The sequence below is a fragment of the Solanum stenotomum genome, chromosome 4, assembly GCF_019186545.1.
Source record: "Solanum stenotomum isolate F172 chromosome 4, ASM1918654v1, whole genome shotgun sequence".
Classification (NCBI taxonomy): Eukaryota; Viridiplantae; Streptophyta; class Magnoliopsida; order Solanales; family Solanaceae; genus Solanum; species Solanum stenotomum.
Genome location: NC_064285.1, coordinates 62970155 through 62990607, shown reverse-complemented (window position 1 = coordinate 62990607; position 20453 = coordinate 62970155). Strand labels below are relative to the sequence as shown.

The 20453-nt window shown below is 33.5% G+C and overlaps 2 protein-coding genes and 1 pseudogene across 3 annotated transcripts; all 3 read left to right on the top strand.

Annotated features, from left to right (window-relative positions):
- The first annotated feature begins 1122 nt into the window (after positions 1–1122).
- On the top strand, positions 1123–20205 carry LOC125861216 (polyamine oxidase 2-like). 2 transcript variants are annotated; one of them, XM_049541162.1, is made up of 10 exons: positions 1123–1381; positions 15956–16071; positions 16179–16267; positions 16368–16481; positions 16687–16774; positions 16923–17008; positions 17115–17217; positions 18298–18395; positions 18494–18923; positions 19589–20205. In XM_049541162.1, the coding sequence occupies exons 1-10, from the start codon at positions 1342–1344 to the stop codon at positions 19889–19891; spliced, it is 1467 nt and encodes a 488-aa protein (XP_049397119.1). In that variant the 5' UTR covers positions 1123–1341; the 3' UTR covers positions 19892–20205. The 2 variants fall into 2 exon arrangements, with proteins under 2 accessions (XP_049397119.1, XP_049397118.1); XM_049541161.1 differs by lacking the exon at positions 1123–1381 and adding an exon at positions 14248–14747.
- Positions 4023–9076, top strand: LOC125862772 (TMV resistance protein N-like; annotated as a pseudogene).
- On the top strand, positions 10370–13066 carry LOC125861218 (1-aminocyclopropane-1-carboxylate oxidase homolog). Its single transcript, XM_049541164.1, has 3 exons — positions 10370–11182; positions 11561–11882; positions 12807–13066. Exons 1-3 carry the CDS (start codon positions 10665–10667, stop codon positions 13059–13061), a joined length of 1095 nt encoding a protein of 364 aa, XP_049397121.1. The 5' UTR covers positions 10370–10664; the 3' UTR covers positions 13062–13066.
- Positions 20206–20453: the final 248 nt, after the last annotated feature.

The window sequence follows — 20453 nt, the reverse complement described above, 5'->3', positions numbered from 1 at the left end:
CACGCTTTGAACCGATGAAAAGTAAATTTTCTCAATAATTGGTCTTCATAAGATCTAGAGTATTCCAAACTAGCTAGAAGATATCATTTTTCTTTTTGTGGTAATTATATTTTCTTCCATTAATTAATGAGAGATACTAATAGAAAATATCCCAAGAGGCAATCTCATGGTCCCTCCACAATTATAGAGAAAACTCCAAAGGTCGCTTTTTAAAATTCCAATTTTATTATTTTAATAAAATAACTCTTAACTTAAGAAAATAAATATTTTAAATATTAAATATTTATCATAGAAAATATAGCTAAACAAAATTTCAATTTTTTTGAAAATTTTAATAAAGTAAGTTTTTTTAAAAAATAATTTTCATGATCAAATACATAGAGAATTCAAACAACATAGCTAGCTATCACACAGAACTAAACTAGTAGCATGCTTACTTTGACTTGAAATTTAATAGAAAAAAACATATTTTCTTCGTTTTAATTTATTTGTTTTATTTTGACTTGGCATAAAAAAATTTAAAATAAAATATATATTTTAGTCTTATGATATTTAAAATAAAAAAATATATAAAATATATCAAAATATTCTTATTTTTTCAATAATTATTTTCTTAATAAATATGTCAAATTAAAACAAACAACAGAGGGAGTACAACATACGATAGAGAGTACACAGACGTTACAATTACCTCGTGAAGTTAAACTCAAGTTTTTTAACGATTAAAATGCTCCTTCACCAAACTTCTTTTTCAAGATTCAAACTTGAAATATCTAATTTTTATAAATCTGACGATTTTTTTGAAAAAAATAAATAATTAATTAATACTTGGAATATTCCTACCCTTTTCCTCTTCTCAACCTCCATAACCAAAAACTCCATAAAAGCCCATCTCCTTTTCTTCATTTTTTATTTCAATTCCCAATTCATTCTCTCTCCGATCTAACAATCTGTTCATTCAAAATTCATTCAAACGAAATTCCCAGAAACGAATTTCGTTCGATTCTGATCAGGAGAGAGAATTTTTCCAAAAAAAAATTCAAAATTTTTGGACTATTTTTGCCCTTTTTGTTCATCTGGGTTGATTTGGAATACGCATGTGTGCATTGATCAAGCTGGGTTTTTCTTCAAATTCAAAACTGTTCATTACTTGTTTTTTGATATTTATTCTTCATTTTTCACCTCGGATTTTCGCATTTTCTGATTCTAATAATTGCAGTATTAACTCATTGATACTGAGATTGTTGTTAAGATTAAGATTATTAACGATTAATCTTAGTTAATTTCATTGATTTCGATTATCTTTTTATTGGGTTTATTGTGGATTATCGCATTTTAGCTATGGATTCTCAAAACAAGAGTAATCGTCAGGTGCAGAGAGGTTTGTTTTCGTAAAGTTTTAATTTTTGATCAATTTTCTTCAAATATAGCTTTTTCTTAACGGTTTTAACCAATTTTGACCTGTGACCCGGTTACCCGGTTACGGACAACATACCAAATGTAGTTTGACAAGTAGGGTTTGAGGAGAATAGTGTTTCGGGTCAAGTATGGGGTGTAGTCGCGCGAGTGGGGTATGAGGAGGGTAGCGTGTTCCGGGCTATGTAATATAACAACCTAACATATTGAGTGTTGTCTCATAAGTGGGTCTGGGGAGGGTAGTGTGTAGGCAATCTTGTCCCTACCTTTCGGGCTACGCTACACAACAACAACAACATACCCTGTGTAGTTGCACAAGTGGTGTCGTACATTAGTTTGTATGATCAATTAAATTTGGATTTATTTGAGCTGAATTAAGGTGATTGATGTTTGATTTTTATGTCGTTCATATAATATAAAATGTATATACTGCAGCATCATAATGGAGACATTTGGTTTATTTTATTACCGTATTAAAAAGAGAGACTTAAAGTTTTCAACTTGCAAGGAATATGCTTTTTCAACTTTCAGTGATGTTACCTGTTTTCGTCCTCTATATCAATAACAGGTTATTAGTAGAATTTTTGGAACATGTCAGCAAACAGCAATTTGGTATTTATATTTTGATTACTTATAAGTGGTTGTAACAAGTTTTATTCTGGTTCTGGATTGCCTATGCAGAGCAGACCGGGAAACAGAGAACAAAACCGGTGATTCTGCCTGTGAACAGAACAACTCGACTCTTGGCCCGAGAGAGAGATTCATGGAAGAACTTGGGTATGCAATAACCGATATAACTTTTGATGCTCTCTCAAAGAGGCAGCATGGAGTGAGACAGTGAGGGTAGCTAACAAGTTCTTATTATATATTTTATCTGACAAAAATTTATGTATATGAAGGTCTTGAATATCATTAGATGCGTGGATTTTGTCAACAGAGAAGGGACTCATCGTGCTGCAACGATACAGTAAGGAGTGCACAACTCTCAGTATTTAATTACATTTAACTACTCAAATCTAAGGAGCCGTCTGTTTTCCAGCTTGTTGAATTCAATCTTTATGAAAGCAATAAGTAACGTCTATGTTTTACTGTATGCAGTGCAAACTTGGAGTTTCGCGTAACACTGCATATGAAGGGCACATGTTTCCTCTGCCTAAGTAAGAGATTCGCGAAAGAACTTGTGTATACAATAATCCATTCTCTTATATATTAGTAAAGGTGACCGACATCTCTCTTACACCAGCTAACGGAGCAAAGGGAACTATTTCCAGGAATCAAACATATTCCACTGGAGTTGTGTGAATTAGAATCAGAGTTGTCAGAAGAGATGAACATACATATCTTTTGCTATCAGAAACATTGAATTATGATATTGAATTTTCTCCTATTTATTAATTATTCATCTTGCTGGTAAAAGGAACTAAATCACCTCTTTTTTTATAGCGAATTTATCACTAGACAAAGTGTTTAGTAGTCTTTTATTAAAAATAAAAAAATATCAATAAGGATAAGTTACTAGTTAGAGGGGCTAGGCATACGTACCTTACCAATCCAAAGAAGATATTGCCTTAGATAAAAGTTTAATTGAAACATTATACCGATTTTATTGATATCCATTAAAATTAACCTTAGGATCAAAACATTTCTTAGTCAAAAATAAATTAAATGAATAAAAATAATCTAAATAGAAAGACATAAAATGAAACTTTACTTAACAAATTGTGAGTCTTGTTTATTTGAAACTATAAGGTAGTGTCCTAGCAATTTCTTTGTGACTGGCCAAGCATGAAGAGTAGACTTCATTGTATTGAAGATAGATAACCAGTCAATACAATTTCACAGTCTGCTTCTGTGAAATTAAAGACAAATTTCAATCGACTTTTGGTAGAGAAGAGAAAGGGAAGTTGGTGTCTGTACTTGTGGAGCAATAAATTCCGTGGTCGAGATAGGAGTTTAGCGAAGGGTGTGGAAATATTCTTCTCAGTTATGTTAAGGGTGTAAAACATTAAACATATACTAAATAATTAAATATACACTTATAATAACTAATATTTAATCTCCATATACCACATAAAAGGAAAGATATATTCTTTTTTAAGCCGACTAAAAAACAAAAAAATAAAACAAACAAATTGAAACGAAATGAGTATTTTCTTTTTGATTTTAAATAGAATTACAAGGTAACCAAATTTCTTCTTTTTTTTCTTTTTTTTTCTATTCATAATTTGATTCTTTTGTTTTTGAAGAAGAAGAAGAAGCAAAATAGAAATATTTGTTACTAACTATACTCTTTAGGTAAATTACCTTGTAATTCTCTTCTGAAAGAAAATTGTCTAGTGCTCCAACTTGCAATGTTGGTCATAAATAATGTCTAGGAGACGCGTTCGAAAAAACCTAGTAATTTTTACTCATATAGTCTTTCTTTGCAGCTTGACAGCTTCCATTGTGTTCATATTACTTTGGACCACATAGCAATAATTCAATACAACTGGAGTAGACCCCATCTTCCTGGAAACTTTTCATATTTGTTGTCCAAATATCATCAATTCTATCTATCCACACACTTTTTATCTTTCTTCTCAAATTTCAACAAATTAACCGAATCCATGGTATATTCTTCTTCTTTTGCGAGTGATTCACAATGCTGTCCTCGATGGAAGTACGATGTCTTTCTAAGTTTTAGAGGTGCCGATACACGAAGAACATTTACGGGTCACTTGTACGAAGGTTTGAAAAGCAGAGGAATATTCACCTTTCTAGATGATGAAAGTCTAGAGGATGGCGATTCCATCTCAGAAGAACTCTTAAAAGCTATCGAAGAGTCTCAAGTTGCACTCATAGTTTTCTCAAGGAATTATGCTACATCGAGGTGGTGCTTGAATGAATTAGTGAAGATCATGGAATGCAAGGAGGAAGAAAATGGAAACACAGTCATACCGATCTTCTATGATGTGGATCCATCACATGTTCGATACCAAAGTGAGAGCTTTGCAGAAGCATTTGCCAAACATGAATCGAGGTATAAGGATGATGTTGAGGGGATGCAGAAGGTGCAAGGATGGAGAACTGCTCTAACAGCTGCCGCAAATCTAAAAGGATATGATATTCGTGACGGGTGAGTCGAAAACACAAAAATTTAAATTGATGGAATAACTTATGAAGACTAGCTACACATAGTTATATTAGTATTATTTTATTCTTCTTTTTTTTTGCAGGTTTGAGTCAGATGCAGACTGTATTAATTGTATTGTTGATCAAATTTCGTCTAAGTGCAATACTTCAGTATCTTATTTGCAAGAAGTTGTGGGTATAGATACTCAATTGAAGAAAGTAGAATCCCTACTAAATATGGAAATCAATGATGTTCGGATTGTGTGGATCTGGGGTATGGGAGGCGTCGGTAAAACGACAATAGCAAAGACAATTTTTTATAAGCTCTCGTCCAAATTTGAAGTTGTTTGTTTCCTTGAGAATATCAAGGAAAACAAACACAAAATGGACTCTCTGCAAAATATCCTTCTCTCTAAACTATTAGAGGAGAAGGATAATTCCGTGAAAGATAAGGAGGCGGGGAGGAGCATGTTGGCTAAGAGGCTTCGGCTTAAGAAGGTTTTAGTTGTGCTTGATGACATAGATCACATAGACCAATTGGATTACCTAGCAATGGATCTCAGTTGGTTTGGCAAGGGTAGTAGAATTATTGCAACCACTAGAGACCAGTGTTTGATAGGGGAAAATGATGTAGTATTTGAAGTGGAAACACTACTTGACTGTGATGCTATTAAACTATTTAATCAATATGCTTTCAAAGAAAAAGTTCCAAATGAGCGTTTTAAGAATCTAACGTTGGAGATAGTAAGTTTTGCTAAAGGCCTTCCTTTAGCCCTGAAAGTATGGGGTTCTTCATTACACCGGATGGATATAACTGAGTGGGAAAGTGCTTTGGTCCGAATAAAGAAAAACTCTGATGTAGAAATTACTGAAAATCTCAAAATAAGTTATGATGGGTTGGAGCCCGAAGAACAAGAGATATTTCTAGATATAGCATGTTTCTTTCGAGGAATTGAAAAAGAAAAAGTCATGCAAGTTCTTGAGAGCTGTTATTCTGGACCAAAAATTGGATTGCGTGTTCTAGTTAACAAATCTCTTGTGATCATCTCTGAAAATAATGAGATTGAAATGCATGACTTAATACAAGATATGGGTAAATGTATAGTGAAAATGCAAAAGCATCCGGGAGAATATAGCAGATTATGGAATGTTAAAGATTTCAAAGAAGTGATAGACAACAATATGGTAAGTAGGCGAAATAATGCAATGATTAATATTCAATTTTAGTTTTCATATTCCAAAAGCATATAGAATATTACTTGTCCACTTTTGAATTGACACACCTATTAAGAAAACAATGATTGACATAGTGAGTTTACCATTTTACCTCTATTAATTATGAAGGGGATGCATTAAAAATTTAAGATTTTCAAAAGTTCTACCTTTTTCAAAATTAATTAATTGAGGGTATAATATGTAAAATTTTTTTTTGTCATTTCTTGATTTGTCAAAATGGACAAATAAAAATGAAAAATTGGATAAGTAATTAGGGGCAGAGAGAGCATTCTCGCAGGTATGTCATTTTAGTCGTAGCAAGGAGTAAGAAAAATAGTGATATTGGTTTGCGCATTTTACATGACATCTGAAGTTATAATTTGTCTGATGATCTTTTTACTAGGGGACCATGGCAGTGGAAGCAATCTGGTTTACTTATTTTGAAGAACTAAGCTTTAATAAAGAGGCAATGAAAAATATGAGAATGGTTAGGATATTATGCATACACAATGGAGACGAATATAGTAGGATGAAGGCCTCCTTCTTTTCATCTGACTCCAATTGTCATGATGGCTCCATTGAGTACCTTTCCAACAACTTGCGTTGGTTTGTCTGGCAGTTATTGCCAGAAAATTTTAATCCTAAAAGGCTCGTTCATCTTGATCTCCGGTGGAGTTCATTGCATTATTTATGGAATGAAACAAAGGTACCATTCTGTTTGAGATGCTTTATATTTTATCTTGTCCTAAAATCATAAATCTTGTGTTTAAATAAAATAAGTCATAAAATCAAATTAATGTAGATATTTTACATTATTTTGGGTTGTTCTCATCTCTATGAATTGCATTTCCAACCTCTGCATCTAAAGAAGAAACAAAAAGAAATATATTTTGGCACTACTTTTCTCATTTGCCATTGTTTTCTAGTTAAGTTTTTTGGCCATTGTTCTTGATAAAATGTGCCTAAAAATTAAAGGTGTTTTCACACTCTTTTCCACATCAACGTCCAGAGGGAGATAGGGGGACATTTAAGAGTACAATTGCAATATTCAAATGTACATCAAATAATAACATGCTAAGCATGTTATTATTTTACCTTTTATGTATAATAACATGGTTTTTATCTAGTTTCTGAACATGTAATTTCCATATAAAGTAAATAAACAATTTCTAATTTCACATGCTGAGTATGTCGTTTACTACTTTACTCATTCTTTATGTGTTTTGAATAGCAGCAATTGTCGTCTCTATGGTTTCTAGATCTAAGGGGCTCCAAAAACCTGAAGAGAACACCAGATTTCAAGGCGATGCCAAATTTAGAGTATTTGGATCTAAGAGAATGTAGGAGTCTTGAAGAGGTTCAAAATTCCCTGGGATGTTCCAGAAAACTCATTGGGTTAGATTTGTCTTATTGTGAAAGCCTTGAGAGGTTCCCATATGTTAATGCAGAATCTCTTAAATCTCTGAATCTAAAATATTGCTCTAGTTTAGAGAAATTTCCAGAATTCCTCGGAATAATGAAGCCTGAGTTAAAGATTACAATGTGATACTCTGGGATAAGGGAACTGCCATTATCGATCATTCATCCCCAAGCTCATCTTACAGACCTACATTTGCTTGGTTTAAAAAACCTTGTATCTCTTCCAAGCAGCATTTGTAAGTTGAAAGGTTTAGTGAGGATAGATGTGTCCTTCTGCGTAAAACTTGAAAGATTGCCAGAAGAGATAGGCGATTTAGAAAACTTGAAGCGCCTTGATGCCCACTTTACTCTAATCTCACGACCTCCATCTTCCATCGTCCGATTGAACAAGCTTAAATCATTGACTTTTTATAAAGAAAAATCAGAAGATATAGTGAACTTCGTGTTCCCTCAGGTGAGTGAAGGATTACGCTCATTGGAATATCTGGATCTCAGTTACTGCAATATAATAGATGGAGGACTTCTGGAAGACATTGGATCCTTATCCTCTTTGGAAGTGTTGAAACTCGGTGGAAATAATTTTGAGCATTTGCCTCGAAGCATAGCTCAACTTGGTGCTCTTCAAACCTTGGACTTATCAAAGTGCAGGAGGATGAAAGAGTTTCTAGGTGTTAGAATGGCTGAAGGGTTACGCTCATTGGAATATCTGGATCTCAGTTACTGCAATTTAATAGATGGAGGACTTCCGGAAGACATTGGATCCTTATCCTCTTTGGAAGAGTTGAAACTCGGTGGAAATAATTTTGAGCATTTGCCACGAAGCATAGCCCAACTTGGTGCTCTTCAATCCTTGGACTTATCACATTGCATGAGGCTTACACAACTGCCAGAATTTCCACTACAACTAAATACATTAGCGGCAGATTTGAGCAATGATTTGATTTGTAATTCGTTGTTTCAGAGTATCTCGTTATTGCAGCATGACATATGTACTTCAGATTCCTTATCATTAAGAGTGTTCACCACTGAGGGGGATAATATCCCAAGATGGTTCCACCATCGGGAAGATGGTACAAGTATATTTGTCAAATTGCCTAAAAATTGGTATGTAAGTGAAAACTTCTTGGGATTTGCTGTATGTTTCTCTGGCCAATTTATTGACGGCATAGCTCACTTGTTTTGTTATCATGGGAGGCCGGTGACGTGTATCTCCCAGAAACTTGCCTTATCCAACTATTCAGAATATCTTTTTGTACCTGCTATTCATTTTTTCTTGGTACCTCTTACTGGCTTATTGGATAAATTGAAGGCAAATGGAAAAACACCAAATGACTATGGGTGCATTAAGTTAGCTTTTTCTGAAGAAGTGAAGGAGTGTGGACTTCGTTTGTTGTATAAACACCATGACTCCGTGACCAGAATCTATCGAATACTTTGATAACATTACAAGGTATTTGATCATGCTCTAACTTTAGCAATACACTTTTTGCCGGGGGCATTTACATATTTGTACCAAGTAAAACACGGAAAGTTCAATCTGTATTCATTTACTGCAAAGCCAGTATTCTGCTTTTCTGAGTATCGCGATTTTTACTTTGTTGTATGTTTTTGATTTTGATGCTCTCTCAGAAATCTCTGTTTTTAATGTAAATACCTCTCTTGTTATGGCAGGGAAGTTGGGAATAATTAAGATGAAACAATCAAAGTGCAGCACAGTGTGAGACTGGGGGTGAAGTTGAGGTTCATCTCCCTCGTGATCTCTTTCAGTTCTCGTGTAATTCTTTTTGAAGGAAAATGTGAAATATAAGATGTTGTGAAATCATTGTGATTAGGAATATTATCTTACTGTCTGCTGTTTAGCTTGTTGACTTCAATCTTTATGAAAGTAATAAGTAGCGTCTATATCTCGATTACTGATTATGTGGTTTCACTCTTTTGGTTTTTGATACTTTTGCAGTGCAAACTGGGATCACGGTACTCTGAGAACAACATCAGTAACTCTGCCTATGAAGGACACATGTTTCTTCTGTTTGTAACAGAACAACTAGAGTCTTGGCCTGAAAAAGAGATTTGTGAAAGAACTTGGGTATGCAATAATCCGTTCTCTTATATATTAGTAAAGGTGACACGACATCTTTCTTACACCAGAATATATACCACGTTTCATTATGAAATAAAATCACATCATCTTAACATTTGCTACTGAGTTGCCTGTCCAAAATCCAATTGCAGATGAGCATTGGAACTATTAGTAAGCTGTCTCACGTCTCAAAGCTAACAGAGCAAAGGGAACTATTTCCGGGAATCAAACGTATTCCACTGGAGTTGTGTGAATTAGAATCAGAGTTGTCAAAAGAAATGAACATACATATGTTTTGCTATTAGACTCTTAAACATAATTATTTATCAGTTTGAAAATATTATAATTATATACATAAACATATCCTTTTTTAAAAAAATGGTTCTTTCTCCTGTATTATTCAAATCGAAAACGAATACATTGGTAATGAGAGATGGAGAGTTAGTATCCCACTCCATCGAACCAAACATAGAAACTGATGCTCTAGCAAGACGATGAGCAACCTGATTTGTTGATTTCTTAACAGCCGACAAAGAGAGAAAATGTACCTCTTTGATAAGAGTTTTACAATAAAAAACTAAAGAATCAAAATAAGAGTAATTCACCAAATTTTCTTCCAAAATTTGCTTCACAAATAAATTATCAGTTTCCACAACCAACCTCATTCTACTGAACCGTTCCTTTTAGCCAACTAAGAGCCTCACGCACCTTATGATCTCAACAAATAACAGGCTAGCCACGCGGCCAAGAAATAAGTTTTCCCCGCAATAAATTGACTCAAGTGATCACGTAGCACCATGCCTATTCCCGCCAAATCAATATTGATACCATTAGAGACATCGATATTACATTTAATTATGTCATAAACATATTCTTTAAATATTAGTTAAGCTATTGATACACATGCAGAGCACATACACTAAAAATTAATGTTATTAAAAATAAAAACTTTTGACTTGGACCATATATACTTGATGTCCAAGTACCACCAACCCCATGATCCCTCATATATTATACTGTGCTTATTTTTAAAAAAAATAAAAGGACCATACTTGGTCTCCAAGGAAAATTGTCACTATATTATGTTGATACTAAACTAAAATCTAAATCACCTCTATCATAACAAAATTTGTGTTTCTTATCTTTTTATTACCTTTTTGAGACAAATTAATTGAAATATTTGTTTGTTCTCTCCGCTCGAAAGTTCGAGTTTGAGTTCTCAGTGATTTCTGCTTTAGAAATAGAGAGAGATTTCAACCAACACAGACCGCATCTTTTCCTATTGTGCTTTCCATAAGGATTTAGCGGCTCGAAATTCGAGATCTCTACTTTAAGATACAACTTAAGTGATACATTTGTTTTTGCTCTTCCTAAAGGGTATTAAAAAGCAGAGAGATTTCAATCATTTCACCACGCTGTATTAATGGCAGCCTGCAACACACAACAAAACTATGACAAAATTAGTGAACTAAAAGCCTTTGATGACACAAAAGCAGGTGTCAAAGGACTTATTGATGGTGGAATTACTAAAGTACCTCAAATATTCATTCATCCAGAGGCTTTAGAAAAAGAAACCACAAATCCCAAAAATACACATTTCATTTTCCCATTAATAGACCTCCAAAACATCAACATCAACAATAAAGAAATAGTGAAACAAATTCAAGAAGCATCAGAGACATGGGGTTTCTTTCAAGTGATCAATCATGGTATTCCGGTACCCGTCCTAGACGAAATGTTGCGTGGGGCACGACGTTTTCACGAGCAAGATATCGACGTTAAAAAACCATATTATAGTCGAGATGTTGCGAGGAAAGTTATGTACAATTGCAATTTTGATCTATTTAGTGAGAAATCTCTTGCAGCAAATTGGAGAGACTCACTTTACTCTGTCATGGCTCCTAATCCTGCTAATCCCGAGGAAATCCCCGAGACATGCAGGTACTTTTTCTATAAAATTCAACTTATATATACTGACAACGAAAAACAATTATATTATTAGGTACACTTAATGTTAGTAGTATACTTTTTTATTGAAAAAACCAAAGCATTATTGACCATAGAGGGGGACAAAGAGAATAGAATAATAACATGTTACAAGTTACTAACCATTAGTTGATAATATACATAGTGAGAGTTTTCAATGACATAACATTTCAAGTCATCTTTGGAATCGATTTTTATGTAATGTTACATTATATTATACGTTATCTTAATATCATTTCACTATATCAGTCAAATAACATCTAGACAAACGGCGTGTTTATACAGAGATCTGATAGTACAACTTTAAATTTAACAAGTTTTACATTCTTGTAGGGAAATTACAATTGAGTACTCAAATTATGTGATGAATTTGGGATACACATTGCTTGAATTATTTTCACGAGGACTTGGTCTAAAACCAAACCATCTTAAAGAAATGGGATGTGCTGAGGGACTAGGCATTTTGTGCAATTACTATCCTAAATGTCCACAACCAGAAGTTGCAATTGGCACAAGTAGACATGCTGATAATGATTTTTTCACAGTGCTTTTGCAAGATGATATTGGTGGACTTCAAGTTTTTCACAAGAATCAATGGGTTGATGTTCCTCCTACTCATGGAGCTTTAGTTGTCAATATTGGTGACATTCTTCAGGTAAAGTGTTCTTTTATTCTTGTTGGATCTTTACACGAACAGTCAAATAGATTTACTGTATACTTTTTCTAGTCAGTATACGTAGAGTATACACTCATTATACATGATTATACACATATTATATATGGATTATGCATATATTATACATTGGCCAACTATTTTTAGTTTTACCAGTTTGATGAACAACTATTTAGGATAATTCTTCATAATTTTCATGGGTGTTCATTAAAGGATTGAGTCGGCGCAATCGTAAAGTTGTCTTCGTATGTGTGATTTATAGGTTAGGGGTTTGAGTCATGAAATCAATCCTTGATGAATATGCCAGGCTAGGTTGTTACATTATATGTTTCATGGAATCTTCAAAATATTATCTGCTGCATGACGAGTCTTCTAAAAGTCGTGTATCTTTTAAAGAACCAACACAATTATGACAATCATTTTGAAGAGTTTGAGCAACATAACTTAAATTACATTTCGACGAGGATCCATCCCTTCCTAGGATCTTATTTGAATGAGATACGCTACATATATTAAATTGCCCTTTTTTTTTCATGGGTGTTCATTTAATTTTTAATTTATTACATCCAAATTGTAATACTACTTTTGAAACAAAAAAATCACCCTATATATCACATGAGTTAGGTTTGGTGAATTGTTGACATGACTGTAACAAATTTATATATTTGACATTCTACTTTGTGTTATTGAGGATTTATTTAAGCTTTACTTTTTTTTATGTTTTCTAATGTTGTGCAATTTATAGACTTAATTGAGCGATTTTTCCATCACAATTTTGGTACTATGAATAAAAAATTGAATGATCATTGATGAAATTCATATAATTAATATAAATCTCCTTTTTAATGAACTTAACAAGTAGTCAATATTAACTTATAAAATTCCATTTAATTTTTTATTTTTCAGCTTATATCGAATGACAAATACAAGAGCATAGTGCACAGAGTATTGGCAAATAAAATTGGTCCCAGAATATCAATAGCAAGTTTCTTCAGCACAGGGCCATTTGCAACTTCTAGAATTTATGGACCAATTGAGGAGTTATTATCTAAAGATAATCCTCCAAAGTATAGAGCAACAACAATGAAGGACTTCTTTGAATATTCTAACAAGAAAGGACTTGATGGCAATTCTAATTTGTCTCACTACAAAATAATATGAAATTTTGATATGGAGTTAAAATAATGTTTTTTGTTTGAACCAAAAAAAATAAGAAAATTATCTACCTTAAGAATAAAAGATGTTACATTTGTACTTTTGTATTTGTTTGGTATAAGAAATAAGGATAATAATTCTGAATAAAACGTGAGATTGTTTATTACGTAATTATTGAAAATTTATGATTTTGATATTATTTTATATCATATTCAATGTATGATAACAATGAGAGAAATAAAGAATGTAATATATATTAAGATTTTTCGAGAAATACTTATCTATCTTAATATTATTCTCGTCTAAACACGCTTTGAATAGATGAAAAGTAAATTTTCTCAATAATTGGTCTTAATAAGATCTAGAGTATTCCAAACTAGCTAGAAAATATCATTTTTCTTTTTGTGGTTATTATATTTTCTTCCATTAATTAATGAGAGATACTAATAGAAAATATCCCAAGAGGCAATCTCATGGTCCCTCCACAATTATAGAGAAAACTCCAAAGGTCACTTTTTAAAATTCTAATTTATTATTTTAATAAAATAACTCTTAACTTAAGAAAATAAATATTTTAAATATTAAATATTTATCATAGAAAATATAGCTAAACAAAATTTCAATTTTTTAAAAATTTTAATAAAGTTAAGTTTTTTTTTTTAAAAAAATTTCATCATCAAATACATAGAGAATTCAAACAACATAGCTAGCTATCACGCAAGAACTAAACTAGTAGCATGCTTACCTTGACTTGAAATTTAATAGAAAAAACGTATTTTCTTCGTTTTAATTTATTTGTCTTATTTTGACTTGGCATAAAAAAATTTAAAATAAAATATATATTTTAGTCTTATGATATTTAAATTAAAAATATATAAAATATATCAAAATATTCTTATTTTTCTAATATTATTTTCTTAATAAATATGTCAAATGAAAAACAAATAACAAAGGGAGTACAACATACCCACAAAGATAGAGAGTACACAGACGTTACAATTACCTTGTGAAGTTAAACTCAAGTTTTTTAACGGTTAAAATGCTCCTTCACCAAACTTTTTTTTCAAGATTCAAACTCGAAATATCTCATTTTTATAAATGAGTTTATTTTTAAAAAATTAATAATAATTAATTAATACTTGGAATATTCCTACCCTTTTCCTCTTCTCAACCTCCATAACCAAAAACTCCATAAAAGCCCATCTCCTTTTCTTCATTTTTTTTTACAATTCCCAATTCATTCTCTCTCCGATCTAACAATCTGTTCATTCAAAATTCATTCAAACGGAATTCCTAGAAACGAATTTCGTTCGATTCTGATCAGGAGAGAGAATTTTTCCAAAAAAAATTTCAAATTTTTTGGACTATTTTTGCCCTTTTTGTTCATCTGGGTTGATTTGGAATACGCATGTGTGTATTGATCAAGCTGGGTTTTTCTTCAAATTCAAATCTGTTCATTACTTGTTTTTTGATATTTATTCTTCATTTTTCACCTCGGATTTTCGCATTTTCTGATTCTAATAATTGCAGTATTAACTCATTGATACTGAGATTGTTGTTAAGATTAAGATTATTAACGATTAATCTTAGTTAATTTCATTGATTTCGATTATCTTTTTATTGGGTTTATTGTGGATTATCGCATTTTAGCTATGGATTCTCAAAACAGGAGTAATCGCCAGGTGCAGAGAGGTTTGTTTTCGTAAAGTTTTAATTTTTGATCAATTCTCTTCAAATATAGCTTTTTCTTAACGGTTTTAACCAATTTTGACCTGTGACCCGGTTACCCGGTTACCGACAACATACCCAATGTAGTTTGACAAGTAGGGTTTGCGGAGGATAGTGTTTCGGGTCAAGTATGGGGTGTAGTCGCGCGAGTGGGGTATGAGGAGGGTAGTGTGTTCCGGGCTATGTAATATAACAACATAACATATTGAGTGTAGTCTCATAAGTGGGTCTGGGGAGGGTAGTGTGTAGGCAATCTTGTCCCTACCTTTTGGGCTACACTACACAACAACAACATACCCTATGTAGTCGCACAAGTGGTGTCGTCCGTTAGTTTGTATGATCAATTAAATTTGGATTTATTTGAGCTGAATTAAGGTGATTGATGTTTGATTTTTATGTTGTTCATATAAAATGTGTATACTGCAGCATCATAATGGAGAAATTTGGTTTATTTTATTACTGTATTAAAAAGAGAGACTTTTAAAGTTTTCAACTTGCAAGGAATATGCTTTTTCAACTGTCAGTGATGTTACCTGTTTTCGTCCTCTATATCAATAACAGGTTATTAGTAGAATTTTTGGAACATGTCAGCAAACAGCAATTTGGTATTATAAAAATCGCTTTGAAGTTTTTAACTTGTACAGAATATGCTTTTAAAATGGGTTTCTGTCATTGTGACACTGCATAATTTTCGTTGTTTATATCAAGAATAATAATGGGTTACTAATAGATTGTGTATGCTGGTAGTGGTAACATATCAATTGAACTTTTTACTGGTTAGACGCCATTTAGTGGGCCTTTTTTTTTATTTCCATAATAACCAGCTATCCTGCTTATCGAAGAGGCAGAGTTTGCTAATTTTAGTATAACTGAGTTCTTGATTATAATTGGAACAAGTGATAAGACACCCAATAAATGATAATCACAGTGCTTTCATGTGTTTGGAATGAGAAGCGCATGAAGAAAAAAATAGAGCGAGCTAATAAAAGCAAGCCATTAGGCCATTTTGTATTTTGCCTATACTGATACAAAATTTTGTCACCTTGCGATTTGGCTGTCTATATGATCACTTCAGACATGATTTTGTACATTTCTGTGTCTAACGTTATGGATTCTTATCATTTTTTTCAAGTTAAAAACTTTACCAAACTGAGTTGTTGTTTTCTCCCTAGCTCCTTGCTTCTCAAATGTTGGACGGAGGAATGCGGCTTCACCATCTGTCATTGTAATAGGTGGTGGATTTGCAGGCCTTGCAGCTGCTCGGACACTTTATGATGCATCATTTCAGGTATACCCCGGAAATATGTATTAGTAAAAATATGATCATCTTATAACTTTTTACTTGCTGTAATGGTGATGGTGGATATATTTCATCTAGTTAATATTTTCTTGCAGGTGGTTGTGCTAGAATCACGAGATAGAATTGGAGGCCGTGTTCACACTGATTATTCTTTTGGTTTTCCTGTTGACTTGGGTGCATCATGGTAGCGAATTTTTGCTTTTTGGAACAACACTTGTGTGTTTATAATACAGTAAACAGATGCATTTTGCTTCCAATGGATATTGAAGTTTTAACTGGTTTAGGTTGCATGGCGTCGGCAACGAGAATCCTTTGGCACCTCTAATTGGAAAACTAGGACTGCCTCTCTATCGTACAAGTGGTGACAATTCAGTTTTGTACGACCATGATCTGGAAAGGTTTGTATTCTAAGTTGTCCTTACCGATCATAAGTCCACTTTCTAAAAAATGCATCACATTAATGCATAAAAATTTACATATCAAGTTTATATGCTTCTGCATGTCATTATGTGGAATTTTGAAAAAATTAGAGATTGCTAGTTCTCTGAAGTGACCTTTCTAAGCATGTAAGAGAATTAATTAACTTATCTTTTGATTGTCCAGTTATGGACTTTTTGACATGGACGGTAATCAAGTTCCCCAGGACTTAGTCTCAAAGGTTGGCGAGACTTTTGAGAGCATTTTGAAGGAGGCATGTTTTCCCTTTCTCTATCCACCTTAAATCTCTGTGAATCATTTTTGTGAAATGTCTGATTCTTTCTGTAAGGAGAGGATCTGTATTTATAGTATGTAGTATTTTGGCCATTATCTGACTATAAGCTGACTTGCTTTGGCTGCAGACTGATCTAATTAGGAAAGAAAACAGTGAAGACATGTCTATCGGTCGTGCTATATCAATGGTTTTTGAAAGGAGACCTGATTTAAGGTCCTACTTAATTCTGTTTTTCCAACATATCGACCACCTCTCCCCGAATCAATTAAAGAGGAAAAAAGAGAATATTTTTTCACTAAGAGAATAACTGTTAATACAGGTTGAATGGCCTTGGTCATAAGGTGTTGCAGTGGTACCTATGCAGAATGGAAGGCTGGTTTGCTGCGGATGCAGATACCATATCACTCAAGTGTTGGGACCAGGTTAATTTCCTTTTTGCTCTTTTACTTCAGAGCTTACTTGTTGGATAATGCTTATATTCTCGTTGACTATTGTCTTCCAGAGACATTTGGACTGTTTCTAGGTCTCACCATAGTATACACCTGAAACAACAGCTTGTTCAAAAAGAGAATCTCATTCTGTCTTTCCTGTTACCAAATGGGATCTTTGTCATTTGTCTAGTATAGGTCTAATTATTTAGTAAGTAAAGAGATCTTGGGAATGAGAAAAAAAACCTCTTGACAATATAGAGATACAAAAAATGTTGGTGAGCAGGACACTTGGCTGAGATACTGAAGTTGCCAATATAGAAATTCAATACAACTTTCACGAAGAAGATACTAGTTAGAAAGATGATTGGCCAAGAGAATAAATAATTTCAGTGTACAAAAACAGCCGTAGGCTTTATCTGCAGTTCCAGGCACTCGGCTGGTTACTAGCTCTGAAGAATTATGCAATCAGTTTTATGCCTTTAGCCAGTGTTATCTTTTTTCACAAGCTTTCATTCCACATACTCCTTCAATCCGACAAACTCGTCATGTTGGGATGTTTAAGATGTCTGGCTCATGTTTATAGTACTGTTCCATAAAAGTCTCACTTCTTTCATGGATTCGAACTAAGTTAAAAAATGGTATGATGTTTCCATATAACACTAACTTATCAACTACTGTAGTATTTTCTTCTATTTTTACTAATACAATAAGTCAAGTTACTTTAGTAAGCTCTATGCCTAATCAAATTATGTCACATAAAATAGGCCAAAAGACTATCTATTGATTGTTTATTTAACATTTGAGTTCTACTTGCAGCTGGTTTGAATATGTGAAGGGATTACATCAGCTCAGGAAAGTATAGATCTCCTAATAGGCTAATACCTGTGTCAAAATGATCATCTAAGATGTCTGAAGCTCTGAAAATGCCCTTGTATAAAATATGTGTGACTGTAATAATTGCTTTCCTATAAGTAAAGTTTGACAGGAAAGACATCAAATAGAGTTATAGTTTATTGACCTTGAAAATGTTGTTTGAAGTTTCTCCTTAAGATGTGTGATTGTGCTATACAGGAAGAATTGCTTCCTGGTGGGCATGGTCTTATGGTTCGGGGATATAAGCCTGTCATCAATACACTAGCAAAAGGGCTTGACATTCGCTTAGGTCACAGGTAAGGAATACCTTCCTGACATCTCACCCCCACTCCCCACCCCCCCTTCCCCCGAAACAAGGGACACTCCCTCATTTATTTTTGGAATCATTCCTCAGGGTTACAGAAATTGTTAGACGTTATAATGGTGTGAAGATAACAGTTGAGCATGGGAGTACTTTTGTAGCCGATGCTGCCATTATTGCTGTTCCTCTTGGTGTTCTGAAATCAAATTGTATCAAGTTTGAACCTAGATTACCTGAGTGGAAAGAGGCTGCCATTAAAGAACTTGGTGTAGGAATTGAGAACAAGATTATTCTGCACTTTCAAGACGTGTTCTGGCCAAATGTTGAGTTCTTGGGAGTAGTTGCAGAAAGCTCATATGAGTGCAGTTACTTTCTTAATCTTCACAAAGCTACTGGCCATCCTGTCCTTGTTTATATGCCTGCTGGGCAACTGGCCCGTGACATTGGAGAACTGTCTGATGAAGCTGCTGCTAATTTTGCATTTACTCAACTTAAGAGGATTCTTCCCAATGCGACTGCTCCTGTAATGCTACACTTCCTTTCTTGCTTACATTTCTTGCTCCCATATCTCTTGGTTTTTACTTTATTGAGTTGCTCTGGAAATTATCTTCTCTGTTTTGTCTGCTTAGTATCATCCTGCGAATAAACTCTTTGTTATGCGTGTTGATTGCTTCTTCGTCAAGATATTACTGGCTGACAGTTTTAGTAATGCAAATTTCCTCTAGTTTCTTTATTCTCTTAACTTCAAAGTGGAAGAAGCCTGACTAATTGTCTGGACTCTGAAGAGTTCTTTACATTATCTTTCTGTCTTTTTTTCTTTATTTCCTTGGGTCATTAGTTTTGTTTGTCAAACGTGATGTATTTAATCAAATTGCATAAACTTTTTTGAAATTATGTCGTACAGATTTCTATTTAATTGCATTAAAGTACAAATTGTCTATTTAATTGTTGTGATTTGTGTCAACCTTCATGTTACCTGTGGCAATAAGTGGGACCTTTTCAAAAAGAATAGCCTTTGGCTCATTTGAGTGATAACTCAAGTAACTCGGTAGGTTACAGTATCGGTTTCAACACTCAATTATAGTTTGAGTCATCTTTCCCTGTTATAAAACCATTTCAGTTTCACTAATATTTTCATGATAATTCCGATATCTAACTCTTTATCTTATTCTCCTGGTCCTGATGCAGATTCAGTATCTTGTTTCTCACTGGGGTTCAGACATAAACTCACTGGGATCATATAGTTATGATACTGTTGGGATGGCCCATGATCTATATGAAAAGCTTAGAATACCAGTAGATAACCTATTCTTTGCTGGGGAGGCAACGAGTGCTGATTACCCAGGTTCTGTACATGGTGCATATTCAACCGGATTGCTGGCTGCTGAGGACTGCAGGATGCGTGTCCTGGAGCGACATGGAGAGTTGGATATTTTCCAGCCAGTCATGGATGAGGAAACACTTATTCCCATTTTGATATCCAGAATGTAACTCTTAGGTTTCTTTACACAGAAACATTTTAATTTAGTCGATACATGGGACTGAGCCATCACTGTTTGGCTGGTTGCTTAGCGAAGAATCGTTGAAATCACAAGGTTTCTAAATGTGTTTTCAGCATCAGCTAAAACTGGGTAGCCATTCCTGGTCGAAGATTTAGCATTTCCAGGTGAATTGAGCAATAGAGGGCATTTTTCTTGTAATACAAAGCTGTAAATTGCAGCTTCTGGTGATAACTGGTTCATAATACCTTGGCGAATTGTTGTGTTTAAGAAAAATTATCTGATAAATTACCTTATTTTCGCGTAATGATGAGTATTTTGTTTTCTTTTTATTTTGGCAGATGCATCACTAATCATTTCTCAACACAAAACACATAGCTGTATGATTTGTTGATCTTCTAGTGTCCTTTTAACTACCAAATACTAGAAATGCTTGCTATTCTTTTGCCTTTTAAAGAATTTTTCATAGATAGGAAGCCAGGGAAGTACAAGGATTATGGTTAGAAGGTAGTTGAGAGTTATCTCAGTTATCCTTTCATGCTAGTAGTCGTAAG

Coding starts and splice junctions, on each gene's coding strand:
- LOC125861216 (XM_049541162.1), top strand. CDS start 1,342: ATGGATTCTCAAAACAAGAGTAATCGTCAGGTGCAGAGAG. Junction 1,382..15,955: donor TAATCGTCAGGTGCAGAGAG/GTTTGTTTTCGT, acceptor TTTTCTCCCTAG/CTCCTTGCTTCTCAAATGTT. Junction 18,396..18,493: donor GACATTCGCTTAGGTCACAG/GTAAGGAATACC, acceptor ATCATTCCTCAG/GGTTACAGAAATTGTTAGAC.
- LOC125861218 (XM_049541164.1), top strand. CDS start 10,665: ATGGCAGCCTGCAACACACAACAAAACTATGACAAAATTAGTGAACTA. Junction 11,183..11,560: donor GAAATCCCCGAGACATGCAG/GTACTTTTTCTA, acceptor ACATTCTTGTAG/GGAAATTACAATTGAGTACT. Junction 11,883..12,806: donor ATATTGGTGACATTCTTCAG/GTAAAGTGTTCT, acceptor TTTATTTTTCAG/CTTATATCGAATGACAAATA.